This window comes from Saccostrea echinata, unplaced genomic scaffold (assembly GCF_033153115.1).
Source record: "Saccostrea echinata isolate AGI-Se365-2 ecotype Australia unplaced genomic scaffold, CSIRO_AGI_Sech_v1 ptg000054l, whole genome shotgun sequence".
NCBI lineage: Eukaryota > Metazoa > Mollusca > Bivalvia > Ostreida > Ostreidae > Saccostrea > Saccostrea echinata.
In genome coordinates, this window is record NW_026889803.1 from 48,535,001 (window position 1) to 48,555,000 (window position 20,000).

At 31.9% G+C, this 20,000-nt stretch overlaps 2 protein-coding genes across 2 annotated transcripts in view; both read right to left on the reverse strand.

The window, feature by feature from the left end:
* Window positions 1-8,358, reverse strand: part of LOC133172090 (cyclin-dependent kinase 10-like) — a 20,470-nt gene extending 12,112 nt beyond the window's left edge. Inside the window, exons 1-3 of the mRNA XM_061306897.1 lie at window positions 8,201-8,358; window positions 4,969-5,041; window positions 4,675-4,746 (exon numbers count right to left, since the gene is read on the reverse strand). Coding sequence (XP_061162881.1) covers window positions 4,675-4,746; window positions 4,969-5,041; window positions 8,201-8,287 — 232 coding nt within the window. The 5' untranslated portion in view covers window positions 8,288-8,358. The remainder of the gene's footprint in view (window positions 1-4,674; window positions 4,747-4,968; window positions 5,042-8,200) is intronic.
* Window positions 8,359-12,449: 4,091 nt separating this feature from the next.
* LOC133205386 (Y+L amino acid transporter 2-like) overlaps window positions 12,450-20,000 on the reverse strand; it is a 21,973-nt gene continuing 14,422 nt past the window's right edge. Inside the window, exons 7-10 of the mRNA XM_061341189.1 lie at window positions 17,486-17,582; window positions 16,251-16,400; window positions 15,436-15,613; window positions 12,450-15,077 (exon numbers count right to left, since the gene is read on the reverse strand). Of these exons, the coding sequence (XP_061197173.1) occupies window positions 15,013-15,077; window positions 15,436-15,613; window positions 16,251-16,400; window positions 17,486-17,582 (490 nt within the window). The 3' untranslated portion in view covers window positions 12,450-15,012. The remainder of the gene's footprint in view (window positions 15,078-15,435; window positions 15,614-16,250; window positions 16,401-17,485; window positions 17,583-20,000) is intronic.

Sequence of the window (20,000 nt, forward strand, 5' to 3'; positions counted from 1 at the left end):
CAAAAAAAATTGTTTTCAATTGCAAATGTTTTAGTATATATATACATGTACATGTATTGGTGTATATACATGTACATGTATTGGCAAATTGATGGGAGGAAAAGGGATACATGTAGGAGGCACGTGTAAGCAGTCTTGAATATACTGGCATATTTGGGAAGGGGTAGAGAGTACATATATAATATTAAGAGTGAACTTAATGAAGATAGCTTTGCAAAAAGCACGTGTAAAGCACGAAAATTTAAAGATAGTTTGGAAGTTCAGGAACTCTCATGGTATTAAAACTTCGCTGTTTTTTAAACATCAATGATGTTACAGGACATCAAAGCAGAATAATACAATTTATAGGGGACAAACATTTGATTCGTTTTTTGGGGGGGAAATGCAATTTTTTTTTTTGAGTCAGATTATTTATTTTCATGTGACTTCGTGAATGATGGATTATTCATTTTCTAGATGACCAGGTACAGATTATTTATTTTCACACAAAACAAAAAAGTCTAACCAAACTCGAAAACTCCATTTCTTTGGGGAGAGGGGTGGGGCTACCACCACGCCAAAGTCATCCTAGTACAGATGATTAATTCACATAATATGATACCCCCCCCCACGCGTATTGCCCCGGCCTCCGAACCAGGCATCAGCACTTAAGTTTTTGATAGCTCTTTTATAAATAATTTTCAAATCGGTAGGACGGGGGTTGTTGTTCAGAGATTTTTTCATTGTTATGACATCGACATAGTAATTTAGGCTACTAATGACTCAAAAGCTTTTCCAGAATCTAGCTGCCATTGCATTTTAACTGAACTATTTAAGCTGGTCTATACATCCAGTGCCATGCATGCAATCATTCTGGAAAACTGGAAAATCACCGAAACTGAGCTTATGAAGTTAGTTTGAATGGAGTTGTAATCTTGCCAACAACCCCCCCCCCCCCCTTCCAAAAAAAAATTAAAAATTATAAACTCAAAAATAATATTTTTAACATCCAAACAACTAATATAATATTTTATTAAAAATTCTTCAATTTCAATTAAATTATACCTCATGCAGTATAAATTCATCTATAAAAAATCATATTAAAATACATGTATTTATTCATTTTTTGCAATAATACATATAATCATGTAACTTGAAAGCCCGTAAACACATTCCAGAGGGGTATACAGGATTTCAAGATGGGGGGGGGTTTGTTTGTTTGATTATTGTTTAACGTCCCTCTCGAGAATTTTTCTTCACTCATATGAAGACGCCACCCTTGTCGGTGGAGAGCTGCTAATTTTTTACCTATACTCGGCACTCAGGGCCATTGAGCAGCGAGGGATCTTTTTCGTGCCAACACCTACTGCGACACGGGGCCTCGGTTTATATTGTCTTATCCGAAGGACCGGTCTCCACATCCCACAGAGGGATTCTAACCCGCGACATAAGGACCAACTCCTTACTTCACAATTCTAGAGCAGACGCTCTAACCACTGCGCCACGCGGGCAACGAGGGGGGGGGGGTGATATTAATGACAAAATGACAATATAAACTCAAAAAAAAAAATACTTGTAGTAAAAATGAGTATATAAGAGCAAAGATTTTCTCAAGATTCAGGTTTTCTCTATTGAATATGAAGAACATAAAAGTTTTCTAAAACTTTTCTTTCAACCTCTTACTTTTTTCTTAATTTTTTTTAAAGACGTACATATACCACACCTATATACTTTATGTATATATATATAGGTGTGGTACGTCTTTTTTAAACGTGGCTTTTCTGGACTGAAAGTGTAAGAATCTTTATTTTAACAACTTTTAAGTGTATTTAAAGTAGATTCAAAAATCTTTCTTAACAATCCGAAAGATAAGCCCCCTATGATTACACATACATATTTTAAGATACAACGTTAGTTTTCCTTGAAATGATGAATGTGAACAACGATCGAAATGTCTACATCCACTTGAACCTTTAAATCAGGCCAAAAAGACCTTATTAGCTGAGAAAAGGCGTGCATTCGTCGAACAACCTGCAATATTCCATCTTAATAAAAACATCTAGCACATTCTGTTAATACATGCGTTTTGGACGTTTTGGTATCACGATCACGATTTTTAACCTATTTTTAAAGCACCATATATGTAGTGAAGTATCATCATATAATGTCAAAGTATCAGCATATAATGTCAAAGTATCAGCATATAATGTCAAAAAATCAGCATATAATGTTGAAGTATCAGCATATAATGACAAACTATCAGCATATAATGACAAACTATCAGCATATAATGTTGAAGTATCAGCATATAAAGTTAAAGTATCAGCATATAATGACAAAGTATCAGCATATAATGTTAAAGTATCAGCATATAATGTTGAAGTTTCAGTATATAATGACAAAGTATCAGCATATAATGACAAAGTATCAGCATATAATGACAAAGTATCAGCATAATGACAAAGTATCAGCATAAAATGACAAAGTATCAGCATATAATGACAAAGTATCAGCATATAATGACAAACTATCAGTATATAATGACAAAGTATCAGCATAATGACAAAGTATCAGCATATAATGACAAAGTATCAGCATATAATGACAAACTATCAGCATATAATGTTAAAGTATCAGCATATAATGAATGTTCTCCACATAAGGCAGCTCCGGCATTCACAAAAATCAATGATCTTGACCTTTTGATAGTGACATTTGACTGAGCAGCTCCAAATCTCTAATTATTATCCAACTCTTCTTTACCTTCTGTAAACCACTTTATATTTGCGAGAGCTTTATTTTCACATAATTATGCCAGACAGTCTGCTCACAAAAATTTTATTCTTGCTTATTTTCATTAATACAGATTATATAAAACAATAACCAAAATTCATGGACAGGGGCCTGGGGCCATATAATTTGAAAAAAAAAATTTAAAAAATAGCGACCTTTTGGGGAACTATGGAATAATTATTACACATGGTGTTTGTTATCAACTAAAGGAGTATTCTACTTAAGTATAGTAGTGTGGTCCCTTTTTACACCCTTGGTTTAACGGTTAAATATTAGCATACGGTATTTTGATTTTTTTCTTTGTGTATAACGATGTATTTCTAATTAAAACATTGTGTATTTATAATGAATAATTAAACATATCAAAAAATACAAGCCTGTTTTTAACACTATCACACTAAAAAATGCCGGAACATTTCCCCCCGATCAGACTACGGTTTCTCTATTACATATGTACATAAAAATGGGTGGAGACATTTAGATTAGATACTATAAAAAGAAGATCTTGGTATGATGTTTTTCTTTCAAAGACGAATTATATGTTCAAGATTCACAATCAACTACAAATACAATTTTCTATTTACAAAACTTTGGCAATAAAAGCTATAACAAGATGAACCAAACAAGTCTTTGCTGATTGATATAAAACTGAGTACGTTTCAACTGAGAACTAGCACGTTTACTGGGGGCATTTACCCGTAATGATACAAATCCACGTGGCTTGCTGTGATTCTAAACAGGTCATAAAGAGGTTAATCGCATGTAAATGAAGTCAGCGAAGAGATTCAAAATCTTATTACTTTTAATTAGAAAACATGGAGCACAGGATTGTTCAACAAAGATATTTTCACTTAACATCTACACATATAATATACACATTATATTTCAAACTCGACTCTGAACAAACCTGTGCTCGGTGTATATGAAAGCTTTGAAGTGTGTACCTGTCACTGATTTCTTTTGATATTCATGAAAATCAAAGGACCCTACCTTCAACGCGCAGCTTCGTATGTTGCCTATATCTATTGTTTGACATTTTTAGATGATGATTCAAATAATAAAGACATTAGTTAATAATAAAATTTAATTTTTAAAAATTTTAATTAATGTTCGAAATTTGACAAGTAACCAGGGACCACAGATAAGCCTTATTGAGACTTGTTCTTTATGTTATGCAGTACAGAGTAAATATGAGTAGCAAGTTTATTCATTATATAACTAACTATATGTTCTTTAATCTTGGGGAAAAGGTCTACTGGGAAAATGAATACATTAAATTGGGAAAAAGGGTACTTTTATTTTGAATTGGGAATGGGGCCTTTGAACGGCCCTAATTATAGAAAATCGAGAACCCTGTATTTTAAAAGAATTTCACAGGAATTTCTGTTTTTTGTAACCATAGCAACATCATTCATTGAAATCAAAAACCAATACTCAGAATTAAGTATCTCAGTGTAATCTACTTGTGTATCAGGTTTTATTGAAATTGGTCCAAAACTATAGGAGGAGTAGCATTTTGAAAAATTGTTTATAGACAAACAGACAGACAAACAACAGATACTTAACTATCACATATATGCTTTTCTGGTCTCTGACCAGTAGAGCTAAAAATTATAGCACACACACTACTGCCTCAGATAACAGTGTTGGACACAGGAAGAAGAGGAAGAATATAATTTCCGAGTCTTTTGACCTCAAATTCAAGTGCATATATCAGAGTGTACTAAAGTATAGGACAATCAGAGTGTACTAAAATACAGGATGATCTCAATACAGTTTTTGCTAAGATTGTTGAAAAATCAAAACAACATCAACAGCAAGTTGTCATTAAGCATCATGGTTAAGTGATTTAGTCTTTACATAATACATTAATTTCTTGAAATAAAATTTTAATTACGGTACCATTCTTTTCTCTTTCCATTCTCATTTTCTTCAGTGCCACAATTGTATCTGTTTTCCTATCTCTCGCTCTATCTGAAAAACCACAGAAGAATACTAATTCCTCAATGTCATCTAAGATTCTATGTACATACATGCCAACTTTCCCGATTTAGGTGGGATCCTTCCGATTTTAACCTTTGATCACGCTTTCCCATTCAGGAATGTAAAGTTTATGAAATTCTTAATTAACATCACTTTTAATCATTTCATATATAAGCAGCTGATGCTATTGTATGAGCATAAAATAAAACTTACATACAATTCCATAAGTACCCTCCCCTACCCTGCTAAGCTTCTCAAACTCTGATACACTGCGACATTTTCCATGCTATAAAACCAAAATTGTAAAATATACAATAAATATATACAATAACATCTAAATGCCATTTGTTTATACCAGGTTGACACAAAAATCCCTTATATAGCTAAATCTCTTGATTTAGTTATATAGCTTGAAATAGCTATATAGCTTTATTAAGCTATTCAAAATAGTCAAATAAAAAAGCAATCCAAATAAAGGATGGTTTAAACATTGCTGCTTTTGAACACTTTTAAGCAAAAAATGTATTTTTACTGTTTGGATAACTGTTAAGATATTGTGCCGGACCTGCTGAATATTCATGGTCTCCCTAGAGAGTCCGGAGTCGTCAGTACTAGACTTATCGCCAGTCTTAGAGAATTGTAAAATTATGTGGTAAAATTATTATTTCAATTAACAACGTATTTGAAATTCAGTCGGGATCGGGATGACATAAAATATTACACTACTCTATGTTGTTACGTTTTCAACTTTTTTCTCGAGTGTGACTAAAATGGGTAGTAAAACCCGGGCCGGGCCGGGAATTTTGAAACTGAAAACTGGGTTTTTGCTAATAACTGAAAAATACTTAATTATTTGTCATGAAACTTACAGATATAATTAAATGCAACACAATATGCCTTCACTGAGAGTTTCAACTCCAAATATTACTTTTTTCAATGATTATCAACGATTGTCATTTTCCCAGTGACTAAAATGGGTAGTAAACCTGGTTTACATATTTTGGTGTTTTGTACTTAATATTATTGAAATAATTGCAGTTTTTTGTATTGGATAGATCGAAATGAACATAAACTGCCAAAAAATTATAACCATTTTTAAATATTTACCGATTGTAGAAAATAAATGCATTTTTTGAATACCCGGGACCGACCAAAACCGGACCCGTTTACCCAGGATGAAACTTAAATTTCCGAGATAATGATGAGAGTAGTAAATATTCCTGAATCAAGCCAGCTGCATAGATTTTATTAAATTTACTGGTAATATCTTCATGATCTTAATTTAACATGTTCCAAGCTAGCTCTGTAGACATATATATACATGTAATTTCAGGGAAATGATTACCTGAATACGAATCTAGCTGTTGCCTACAGTCTTTCTTTTGTCAAATCATTAAGATACATAACTCCATTAGTATTTAAAAAAAAGAATTGTCGAGATTTTTGTGTATATTTCTTTTATTTTCTCCATTTGTTTATTTATTTATTTTTTTTTTTTTGAGGGGGGGGGGGGGGGGGGTAGGTTACTTTTTTAATAAATTCTACATTATTCTCTGCACCCGCTTATCTGATGGCAATTTTTGGGAATATTCCAGTTTGTCCCGGGCAAACGCATCCGGTTTTGGACTGTCCCGGGTATCAAAAATCGGCGATTATTTTAATTATTGACGTTAATTTTTGCAATTGTCGTAATATTTAAGTTCTTAAAGTTAATAAACAACGATAAAACACAAAGAAATCCCATTTTTTGAGTGTAATTAGCTTTAAATCGCCTAAATGAATAAACCGGGCTTACTACCCATTTTAGTCACTGGGAAAATGCCAATCATTATTAATAATTGAAAAACATAATATTTGGTGTTAAAACTCTCAGCGAAGACACATTTTATTATATTAAATTACATCTGTAAGTTTCGTGATGAAGAATTCAGTATTTTTTCAGTAATTAGCGAAAACCCGGTTTTCAGTTTCAAAATTCCCGGCCCGGCCCGGATTTTACTACCCATTTTAGTCACACTCTTTTTTTGAAGGAAAACATCCATAAAAAATTCACGTTATTGATTTTATAGATAGAATATGATTTATTAAGTAAAAATAAACTCAATTATGCATAAAATTTATTTGAATTGACCAAATAAACCTTGAGTTCTAAAGGGTTCTCTAGAGTTCTCTAGCGTTCTCTGTTTACAGTCTAGACGAACTCCAAAAACAGCGTGAACTCCGAAAACGAAGTCTTTGGCTCCATCATGCATTGCGGCAAAATGGCGTCCGATGTAAACAAACGATGAATTGTCGTTCGCTTTCTCTAATTATACGGCTGCATAATGGCTGTATTAAGTGCATTGTTACTTCATTTTATTTTTTGTTGAATGGATAATTGCATTTATTAAATTATTTTGTGGATATTGACTTATTTATCGCTTCAAACTCTTGCATAATAGTGAATTGGATATACGACATCGAATTCAATACTGCCGGTAAGAAATATTTTCTTATTTAATTTATTGTCCCCTTGATTTAAATTTTATGTCGTTCCTACAATAAAGGTGCTTTTATTTGTTTTTGAAGACACCCAGCTTGTATTTATTTTAATCAGAAAATGCGCATTTTTCACCACGGAGCAGAGATATTAACAGGTTCATTTTTAGAAGACATGTTGTGCCCTTAGTATCTAGAAGAGTGGTTTCTAAAGTTTTCATATTAATAGAAAATATTTTTAAAAATGTTTTCATAATAATATCTGTTCGTATGTGATAAAAAAAATTGGTAAATAACAATGGTAAGAACTTGCGCGTTCAATTCCAATGTCGTACACAAATAAAAAACCGGAATGCTAATTTATGTGTAAATTTCAGTCAAGTTTTTACCAGTTACAATATATATGTCCTATTTTGCATATATATCTCTTTCATTATGCATATTTACTTCTCAAAACGTATCATTTTCTCTGTAATTGATCTGACTTGTAACGTTAACTTTGAAAGTAAATATCTCCTTTTTTTGCAAATAAAATAAAAAATCTGACAAATACGATCTCTTCTGAAGTCTTTTGTTTAGCATTTCTGAGTACTGGCATAATTGCCATACTTTTCAAAAACTTGCACGGACAGTTTTTGTAGACCCATCATTTTTGCCGAAAAATCGCCATTTTTTGTGTGTGTGCGCATGCGTGGACTCTATTTTCGGAGTCTTTTTCAGTCTCAATTTCTTACTTCCGGAAACGCTGTTTTTGGAGTTCGTCTAGACTGGTTTAGTAGGACCGCCAGTCTTACTATATGTATAAGCAGCCACTAAGCGATGATATCAAAATAAAATTTTAATAAACTGATTATAATCAAAACAATCAGAAAAAGATACATATTTCCCAGCTGGAACCGTTCAATGGTGCAAAGCATGAACCAAACCGTTCGATCAGTAAGGTATTTTCGAATTTTCTCTGACTTACTCTGGCTGAATCTGGAATATCTATCCATTCGCCGGTCAATATAGACAGAAAACCTGGCTTAGCATCCTTAGCTGGTTGCTTTTCCATTACAAATAAATATAAAATAGGTTCAAACTAAGTGCATTCCGATTCAAAATATTCTCAAAACTCAGTTCAATAATCAATACTTGTTTTCTGCACTTGGGTGTACCCGGTTCAAGACAAGTCGTACCAGTTTTGCGAAAAAAAAGACTAAATGATGATCAGACCGTCCTTTTCCGGAATATTTGACGTTCGGATTCAGTTTCAATGTCTTTTCATTTTTTTAAATTTTTATCACAGCAGACATGAATTTATAAACTGACTTTCAAACTGATGGAACTCATTGCTTGGGCACCTGACGTAAGGATGATGTACCCCCTAGGGCCCCTACCCACTTTCTGAGGACGAGAGACGGTGGAGGGGTCTTAGGAAGGTTGATTTTTTTTTTTATTTTAGCGGTATAAACCCTCCCTGGATTCAAACACGTATTTTACAATATTTTAATTGTAATGAAAAAGTTTTTCAAGTTTCTTTCTAAAACATGTTATGCATGTTCAGGACTAGCTAATGATCGAGTATGATTAGCCAAAGTTGACATTCTACGAGTTTGACCCAGTTTTGCAAAATTTTACCCAACTTTAACCTTGCCCATAATTTTTGAACGGTTGATGCTAGGACTTTCATATCTCACATGTGTAATCCTTGTGACAATAGGAGGTATGACCTATTATTTAAAAACTTTAACCTTGGCCATAACTTTTGAACGGTTAGTGCTAGGGCTGTCATACTTCACATATGTAATCCTTGTGACAAGACTTTTCTTTGGATACCAACTACTTTGACCCTGACCTTTGATTTTGACCTACTTTTGAAAAACTTTAACCTGAGCCATAACTTTTGAACGATTGGTGCTACAGCTTTCATATTTCACATGTGTATTTCTTGTAGAAGGGCTTTCCTTGGGCACCACTATTTTTGCCCCTTACCTTGATGTTTGACTTACCTTTGAGAAACTTTAACCTTTTCCATATCTATTCAATGGTTACTGCTAGGGCTTTCATATTTCAGAGGTATATTCCTCAAGACCTTCCTTTGGGTACCAACATATTTGATTTGCATTTGAGAAAGCTTAACCTTTGCTATAAGTTGCCATACGGGGGCAACAGTGTTTCACAAACACATCTTGTTTTTTTTTTAATAGCAGCACCTTATAATATACTGTATTTTTTCATAATGGTGAAAACAAGTGATGGATAACCTAGCTGTGAAATTAAACCATATAGATAGATATCGTCAGTAAAAAATACTATTTTATCATCTTAACATCTTCAATCTTCAAAAGACGTGGAGGATGAAATGTTTTAAGTGTTGTCAATGGGTTTGACTTTAATAACTAAAACATTTTCATATCTGTTTATAAGAGCCAATGCAGGTAATCATATTCAATTTTCACTTAGAGAAGGAAAAAATTATAACCGTCTATTTCGTATCGGCGGGGAAGGGGGTTTCCCACTCAGATTTTCGGGAGCGGTTAACCCATTCTGCTAAAAATTAAAGTATGGAGAAGGACCGGCCTTTGAATGACAATTTCCCAAAAGACCGACTATTCTCAGAACCATACTTTATTCAAGATAAAACAATTGAAGATATTTTTTCTGAATTGGCAAGCTTTCGATTCTCCTTTTAAGAAATATCACACGTGATTCCGAAAACCAGGATTTTTACAACTCCCTCAATGATATACTTTAATTATACAATGTATAATAATAAATCATAACTTTTTTCTACCAATTAACTGAATAAAATATTATATTCTGTACATTTTTTCTAATCCAAAATAATAAATGCAAGTACTCTTAGCATTTATTAAATTCAAAAGGCGTAATGCTTCAATTGATACACATTTCTATTAATCTTGAAATCATGCAAGAAACAAAATCCCAATTTTATACTGCTATGGCCATTTTTAGATACACCCTTTATCGCTATATGTAGTTACTGTATGGATGTTGACACACAATCTGATTGAAATCAGCTGTTCTGATACGCTATCGCTTACGAACACCGATGTTCGTAAGCGGTAGCATGTCAGAACAGCTGATTTTAATCAGATTGATTGACATATTGTCCAAAACTGCAGAAGCTTCTACCTTTGCGTTTTAATAACTTACAGCTGGGATATACAAGAATGTAAGATAATGAAAAGTGACGTAAAGGGTAAAGATAATGATGTAAAGGGTAAAGATAATGAAAAGTGACGTAAAGAGTAAAGATAATGAAAAGTGATGTATAGGGTAAAGATGATGAAAAGTGATGTAAAGATAATGAAAAGTGATGTAAAGATAATGAAAAGTGATCAATCTCATAAATCCAGTAAAGAATACAATCTGGGCAAAAACTGTATATTAGGTGGCTAGGAGGAGTAAGCATCCCCTGTCTACTGGTCACACCCTCCCAAGCCCTCTGCATGGATAACGGTACACGGAGTAATCTGTAATCAAAATGGTTATGTAAATTAACAATGTGGTGGGACATATGTCTATCAAAATACCAATGTATCTGCAAACAAGGTCATTATAATGACCATAGAATTGCAAAATTCTGACTTTAAGGATAAATAACAAAACTTTTTTTTTTTTAGAAATCAACAATACATCCATTAGATTCATGTTCATGTAGATAATAAAAGTAATGTTTGCCCGAGTAGAAATGGAATTTTTGTACGATTTTGTAATAATGTCACAAAATGTGTGCAAAATGTTGTTTTGATTTATATAGAAAATGACAAAGTCACCCATTTGAACACACAAAAAACCTTCATATCTTTATATTTCAGGAATTCATGTTTTTGTTATTTATGTAATTTTTATTCATTAAATATATATCAATCCATACACCAAATTTTGGTTTGTTTTTGTGTTATGTATCATAAAACCCTGTAAAATCAATTTATTCGTCAGTAGGCTACCTCTGTTTAAACATTGCTCATACTCAGCGCGTGCTCTTAAATATCGAATCAATCTGGAGAAATAAACATCATATACAGGTGATTGTGGAATATTGCTGCATAGATAGGAAAAGGACTACATAAAACTTTGTCATATAGTTAACTAGTAGTTGTTAGAATTTAAAAATAATTAACTACAGGCAGATCAATATCTGGTTTACAGTATCATGAAATCATAATGCAACAACAAAAATAAACTGTGTTCAAAATTTATTTCAAATTGAAATTAATTAAAGATCAAACATAAGACCAAACACATTTATATTGTGTAAATTTTCACATGTTTCTTTTTTCACCATTATTGCACAATAATATTCTGTTTTTCCCCAAGAATACATAAAATGTCATGACAGATAAATAAAGTATAAAAATAAAATTCTAATTTTGCTGTTTTGCATAAAATTGCAATATATTAAGTCTGGCAGTCTAGGTAAACAAACATTAACTGTGACTTAATTTAAAAATGGAAAAAGCAAGAGATTATGCGCTCTCTATAATACATCCAGATCTTCAAGAGTACATTAAAAGATTTATTCAATAAATATAATAAGCTACCTTAAGAGATTTAGGCATAGTTATTAGTAATTCATGTTAGTGTCTTTAGCAAACAATGACATAAAGGCTCTAAAATTTCTTACTTATATTGCCACCAGTATTTAAACACAAAAATATTTACAAATTGTTGCATTGCAGTACACTTTTAAGGTAGAAGTATCCAGTATAAAACTAAGATACTTGCCAATCATGAACATGAATTATATTCACTCAAGTATACTGTTATTCTTTTAAAACACAAACATGTATATAACTTTAATGCCAAAAAGAAATTAAATCAACATCCCAGCAAAGATTGTGTCACATTCTCCATTACCAAATTCTACATAAAAAATGTGTTATTATGAAAAAGTAAATTCTTGTTATTAAAACAGTTTCACAAGAAATAATGGGAAAAAAAAATCTCAGACACTGAAAAAATACACTGTACATAGATAGTCCCTATATTTTAAATTAACATTGATTTTCACAGTATATATGGGTAGACCTATATAGACTTACCGTATCATTTGTCATTACAAAATCCTATGGGAAAAACCTATGGAAAAATAGTGCTAGGATGTGGGTAAGCATTTATTCTAACATGATATGGATAAGCATTTATTTAAACATGATATGCATACATGTATTACAATGATCAATTATTTCTATCTATTGCAATCATTATTTTTCTGTCTAAATATTTTAACATGAAATTTGGTAAAATTTCATTATTACAAATCATACCAATGGAAAAAGAGCTGTACCAAATCAAATATTTCATTACTTTGAATCATATTTTATTTTGAAATTTGAAACAAAGAGTGCATAGACTGCAGAAAAATTAAAAGAATTAAAATACTACAATAGAACTCTGCCTTATAATTATTGAAATAAATGTTTGATCCTACTACTACTATGCTGAAATTGTCTCCAGTAGAGATTGTCTACAGATAAATGTGGGTCAACTTCAAACACAGAAGCTCATATAAAAATAAATGCCCAACAATCAATGACCATGTATGAGAGTTAAAATTGTCCCAAAATTCCATTGACAAACATAATTTTGTAGGAATCTGGTGTCATAATTTGATGAAACTTGGTACTTATATAAAATCAACAATACCTAGTAGTAAATTTATGGACTAACTTTTGAGTAATTAAATGGATGAACTCTATTTAGTACAATTCTCTTTTCTGCTTGAACTTTCAGTGAGGTGTGACATTCTCGGTGATACATAATTAGCGCCTCTCAAATGGTGACCTAGATTCTCATTGGTTAAGAAATTAATAACATTAGCAACTTTAGAGTGTTGTTAACAAACGATGAGATGACATAAGACACACCTCTTTACTGCAAGAAACGATGTAATTGGTTCCTTGCGTCACTTGTTGACATCTGACCCATTTTTTCACCTGTGAATGAAAACCTGTGTAAATTTCAGTATAGATAAGCTAATCTGGCAACCAATGAGAATCTAGGTCACTATTTGAGAGACACTAATTATGTATAGTTGAGAATGTCACGCCTTACTGAAAGTTCAGGCAGAAAAGAAAATTGTACTAAAATAAAATGTTTCATTGTCTGGTGCACATGCAAGAAGGGAGCAAAGTACCCTAAAATTGGAATTAAAAATCAGTATACAATATTTAAAATTGAATAAAAAAGTATTTACCACTCAAGATTTTGGAAAGAAATAGAAATTCTAAATATTGCATTGTGAACTATCTTTCCTTAAAATTTGTTGTATATGCTGTAATGCCTGTAAATCATAGCAAATAATTAAGAGATTGACATTTTTATCTAGAATCTTTATGATGAATTAAGGACTTTGATTCCAAAAGAAAGTCTTAACCAGTGACATTTATCTTTTTTTGATGTCAGAGATTTCTCCAGATGTTAGGGAATGAAAATACAACAATTCTTATTACCTGAATTGCTTTTAAGTAATCATGTTAAAATTTTATAATTTAACAACCAAAACCCACTTTTTTCACCAAGGAAATTTTGTAGTAAAGATACATTAAGCTTAGTAAAAGATCTACGAAATTTTGAGACAACCCTAGTAGATGGTACAGATCAACTGGAAAAAAATTACACCTGTGAGCATAACAATCCACATCTTAATGTGCAGTCCTCTTTTCTGATGTACAACACAAGCACACACACCTTTTCTTTCATACAACACAAGTGCACACACATGCATCTTTTCAAGCATCATACACATGTATAAATATATAATTTTAAAATTAAAAATCCACGACAACAGTTACCTACATGTACTGAGATTTATACTTCTGACATAATCCATTCATGGCAGTGATATTGTATATTAATGATATAACACGTCCTGATTAATATCAAATTTGAATGATGATGTACTATTTGTTCTTCATATTTCATTCAAATATCATTAGGTCAATATCAAATAAAAGTATACAAAATAAGATGATCAACTTTGCAAAACGACGAAAAATAATTGCTGAAACAACTGTTACAGTTACACAAACACTGACTTTCTGAAAGGCAACAAGTAATCAACATTTAAAATTGAATCCTCATCATGGTATGTGAAAATACCAGTGCTTGGTAAAAACTTTCACTGAGGTAATAGAGATAAACAAAAAAGTCTATCTCAATACTTTGTCTTGTTCATGGATATCAAAGAAAAGTTTCAGCTTCAGTCATTAAATCCTCTAACTTAACTTGCATAAAATGCAAACCAGTTAAATTCATAAATGAACACATTTAAAAAGTCTGTAAAAACTAACCCAACAACATTTTAAAACTTGTTCTACAGTAATAAAGGCTTATATAGAGTAGAATAACTTTTTTTCTCAGATCCACACAATCTTGAAAACAATATCTGAGAAAGGCAAAAAGTTTAAAAGAACACAAAAGGCAGCCCACATTTTGATATGAACAATCAATAAAAATACTTTTTGTCACACCCCAAAGTTTGAGAACATATCCCAGGGAATAAATACAATAAATAGCCTATGTGGGCGTGGAATGATGTCATTGTGACACATACTTGTATACATTGGTTTATTAAGAAGCAGATTTATGTACAGAGCCAACATATCCACCCTGTGGAACTTCTGTAAAAATGAACTGAATACCGGCAACAAATAACAGATGCATAAAAAGCAGAACATTTATAGAGACAGAAACAGAAGGGGGTTCCACCACCCCAGAAATCACTCTCTCACTCAGTCTTATTTAACATCCCTAAACCTCAGATTAATCTCAATCCTCTTTCATGTCTGTACGGACTGTCATTAGCACCTTCTGGGATAACACTGTGAATGAATCTGTAAAATCAATAGATGATCATTAATACCATGTAGAAATCATGGCACCTCACTCAAAAAAATGGAAAACAGAATGCACTTGACAGCACAGATCCTATTTAATCTATGAATTTTTCAATCCTTCAATTGATTTCCAAGTAGACCAAGTTAAATATGTACAGCGTCTTAATGTGGGGGCATCAAAATAAATGAACATTTTTTCAACAAAAGTAATACATGGGCATATTTGAATGTTTTGAATATTTCTTGCTCTGTTAACCTTGAGTATTATTGCAAAATATATCACATGTACTGAATCACTTCACAATGTATGAATGCTGTGTAAAGATTCCAGTCAGATATGCAAGTGAATTCTTACCAATAAATCCAGTGAAGGCCCTGGGTTTATTTTTCCATGTGATGCCTAGCAGATACACAGGGACCCCAGTCAACACCATGATGATACCCCATAATACTTCATTAGCATCGATCGTTAGAGGCATGAAGAGGAGGAATATACAGATGAAGATGAAAAAGATGGGCAGCAGAATATTCACCTGAAATATTGAGAAAAAAAAAAGTTTTAGCTTCTGTTTACAGATTCATTAAGTGACAAACTGACATGAAATTTAATATGACTTCGCACACATCCTTCTCTCTTTTTTTGAAACTTGCATTGATGTAAATTTCAGAAGTAAACCTTAGTGACTGCATTTTCCAGATACAAGGTTGGGGTATTTTTAAGGAAGCTCTAAACACTGCACAATAAAGAGTTTTATTTGTAGGGTAGTTTTATTGGGTTAGAGTGATCTGCCCTTAGAAGAAAAATAGAATAAATGGGAATCTACAGTTAATGACACAATTTCTTATGAATTAAAGTATTCTTAATGTTATGTTAGACCAAGATTAAGTAATGTAATACATTATTTCCATTAATTTTCCCGATGCAAGTAAACAACAGTGATTTCTGTTCACAAATAGTTCATTGTCTTTAAACATTTTTTCTGCAGAAATAAGACAGGCACCCTATGCTGAAAATGAACTAAATACACTGAATATGTGCACCTTTATATAATATATTTTTCTCAAAGTCTAAAAAGCATCTTTCATTAGTGTTTAGAGCTTCCTTAAGGGAGAAAAAATGGTTATGTGACAGACTGAAGTTAAATCTAATATCTGATTAATCAAACCTACCTTGATGGGTCGATTCCTTTCAGGGAATTTGTACCTCATGTAGATAAGGCCGGCGATACTGATTGTAATAAACAGTGTCTCCACAAAGGCAGCATAGTTAATCAGGACCTGAACATCACGGCTACACAACATCACCAGGGACATTAGGCACTTAAGTAAGAATTAAGCTTCATATTTATGAAATATACTGAGTGAATTTTAATTGTCAAGTAAACCAATGTTATGAAATAAATAAATCTTTCAAACCAATGAAAATGCACTTAAACATGGGAAAGACCCCCCCCCCCTTCAAACTTTAGTTAAGGACAATTCCATAATGATAAGATGAACATCATATCTACACATATCGACTATTGAAATAATAATAAATATTCTCTTCTCTTTGCTTTGGAGCAATTCAATTTTGTAACTATCAATAACAAAAGATACTTAATTTTTTCATTACAAAGGAGGCCAAGAAAAAGACAAAAAATATAACATGAAAGGGGAACTGTAAATAAAAAATACCATTCTTAGTTGTTGACAACTTCAAATACATACTCCTAATATTTATATTTAAGTTTGCACTTATCTGATAAACATTACAGATAAGTTTAAAATAATAGTGTCAACAGAGAATATCACATATTACTGACAAGATCAATTCCCAACACACTGAGTGCAAGATCTTCAGTTTACTGGGTTATTCATTTATTGCCTTTTTCCCCATGGCATGTCAAATACACCTGTGTCTACCATCCCTTCCTTCTATTATATTTTGATATATTAGCTTCTGTACTTAATACATGTACAAAATATCCAATTAAATGTAAAAGAAACAATGTTACTCTATATGGCTGGTAAGGAGAGGTGAAAATGTGACTGACACATATGACCAGAAAAGTGAAGGCTAAACTATCAATCCAAGGGTTACTAGGTTTGAATCCCACTGGCATTTTAAATTGTATGTTCTGTTTACAGATAATTGAGTGGATTTGCATATAGGATGGCAGGAGATTAACTTGCAATTCAATCTTGGTTACTTTGTTCACTGAATATCATACTGACAGAAATGAATAGGTGTCCAATTTGTTTTGCCTTTAGAACAAGTAAATAGCTTTTCACCAAACTATGTGAAAAAAAAATCATAAATGGATAAGTATTTTCTAAGTTTTGACCGGGCAATGAATAATAGGTATATATTTATTTTTTGACCAAGACAAGAAAAATGGAAGGTTATTAAATGATAAACTTACCCCAAACAAGAGGGACGGAAGTGGTGTGTACAAGTTGATATTCAAAGTTGCTAGAAATTCTGGCAGGTGCCCCTGTCTGGCTCCCACAAAATACAATCTACAATATCACACATAAGCTTAGTTTTCCCAGAGTGTATCCTTTTTTACTTAACAAAAGAAATAGATGGAGAAATGTTGACAGTGTTATCATATATGTGCATATTTATTTTCTGGGTCAAAGAGAAATATCTTTGCACCTCTAGACAATAATTTTTTTTTAAATTCAAATTTTAAACACTTTTTTAAGTACTTATTACAAACAAAATGTAAACTGTAAATCTATGTGGTGCTTTAAAAATGATCTTACAGCTACAGAACTAATAATTGAAGATTATCATAATTAATAATTTAGAATTTCTCCCATCCAATTACACAATGAACCCAAGATAAATGTTCAATAGCATGTTTAATACTTATCTTTAAATAATTCTATTTTTTTAATTTTATTTTATAGTACCAAAGAAAACAGTCATTATATTGAAATATGACTACACATGCAAGGTATGCATGGTCTTATGTTTATTTATTTAATATATACATATTTATTAATCTTTTGACCTTTCAATACTTTAAATACTTTAAGACTATATGAAAACAAACATCATGAAATTTCTTAATGAAAATAAAAGGGCAATTAAGGGGTTAGTTCCATTCAGTCACTAAAATCTAAAGATGCAGTAAATTCCAAAGTGGCAGTAAAGCCCTAAGAATATAAACAGTACAGTTATTTTAATAGTTTTACAAGGAGATCTAGAATGCAATGTCTGACCGACATATTCCACAGTGCTATACAGATACTTAAAAAAATTAATCATAAAATTTAACCACATATAAATGTAAACATAAAACTGCCTTGAAACGATACAAGGTCCCAATTCTTTTAGGTCAGTCTCAAGATTAATGAGAACAATGAGCTTATTTAGAATTTCACAACACCAACAAGAACTGAGCTCAACTTTTAGATTCCTAGTAACTATTGCTATTTCATGAAAAAGTAAAGGAGATGGGTGAACATGATGAGCGATAAGCCTATAGTGTGACAAACATGAAGATGAAAAATTAAATTTCAATTATATCAAAATTTTCCTTGATATTTTGTCTAACATTAAAATATACTTGATGCAAAATCTCTACAATTTGCAAAAATCCCTCGAAGATTGAAATTATTTGCCTGCGAAATATTAGACACACACCAAAGTGGGCAAAAAGAGTCATTTTTTCATACTATAACACTATTTTTCGTTATGAGTGGGTCTTCGCTCCACCTTTTTGAAAGTTAATCCTCAAAGTTTGCAAAAATATTTACTTTTTTTGGTTACCAAAAATATGGAGCAATGACCCACTATACCTTGAAAATATACTTTTATGACATAACATTAGTATCTTTTCGAGAAATACTTGAAGTCCATTAAGCCAAGGGTCATATCACAAACATGATTTAAATGCCACTCTTCATCAGGACTTGTGTAGTCTAGTGGTTAGCATGCTAGTCTCGAAAGAAAATGATACCCAGGATTTTTATTGCTAGGGTTCGAACCCCATGAATACCACAGTAATTTTTTTTTGTTTTTTTCGATAAAAGAACATTTTGCCGAGAAAATTTTCCCCAGAAAAGTTTTGTTTATCATAATTTCATAAATTTCAATAATGAGAACTTTACTCTAAATACTAAATTCACAAACTGAACATGATTTTTATATATCTGAAACTATAGGCTTTCTGCACGCTATGTTCGCCCATCTCCTCATGAAAAATTAGGACCTTTAACCCCTCCCTTTTTTAATTTTTAGATAATTATAATTAAAGAGCTAGGTTCACTTTATGCATAAAATGGCCCTGTAGATAAACCAATTTATCCACTAACAAACTATTTCCCTTTCTCAACATCAATATAAAGTAAAGACGTGGCGCTTTCAGTTTGTATATAAAAGTTTCCTCTAAAGAGTCCAGGTACTGGAAAACAGGTTGTGTGAAATTGCAATGTTCTTGAATTTTGCAGAAAACAGGTGAATTTGATAACCTTCAACAAAGAAATAAAATATGAGCACACCCCTCGATCCAAAAATTAAAGTATGTTTTAAAAGCTTAATAAGCAGTTCTTTCATAATATATTTGCATATTTTGGATCGGAGGTTGTGCTGTATACGAAATATTGAAAAATAGCATCATATTTTGGCCATTTTTAAAGAAATATTCGGGATATGTGAATAATGACGCAATTCATGACGTCATAATGCATTGGCTAGTAAGAAAATTACGTCATTTTTGGTAGAAATTCAGTCAACAAGTGTTCAATTGATATTTATTGCCTTGTCGACTAAAACTATGCAGTTTTAATTTTTCAGAAATTTATAGGGCCAAAAAAGGCCCTAAGTGGCCCTTGCTCTTTTTTAAAAATATTTTCCACAAGTGAAAAACAATTTTTTCTATCATCAATACAGAGAACTTGAGACCCTGGTTTAAATCATCTAATACA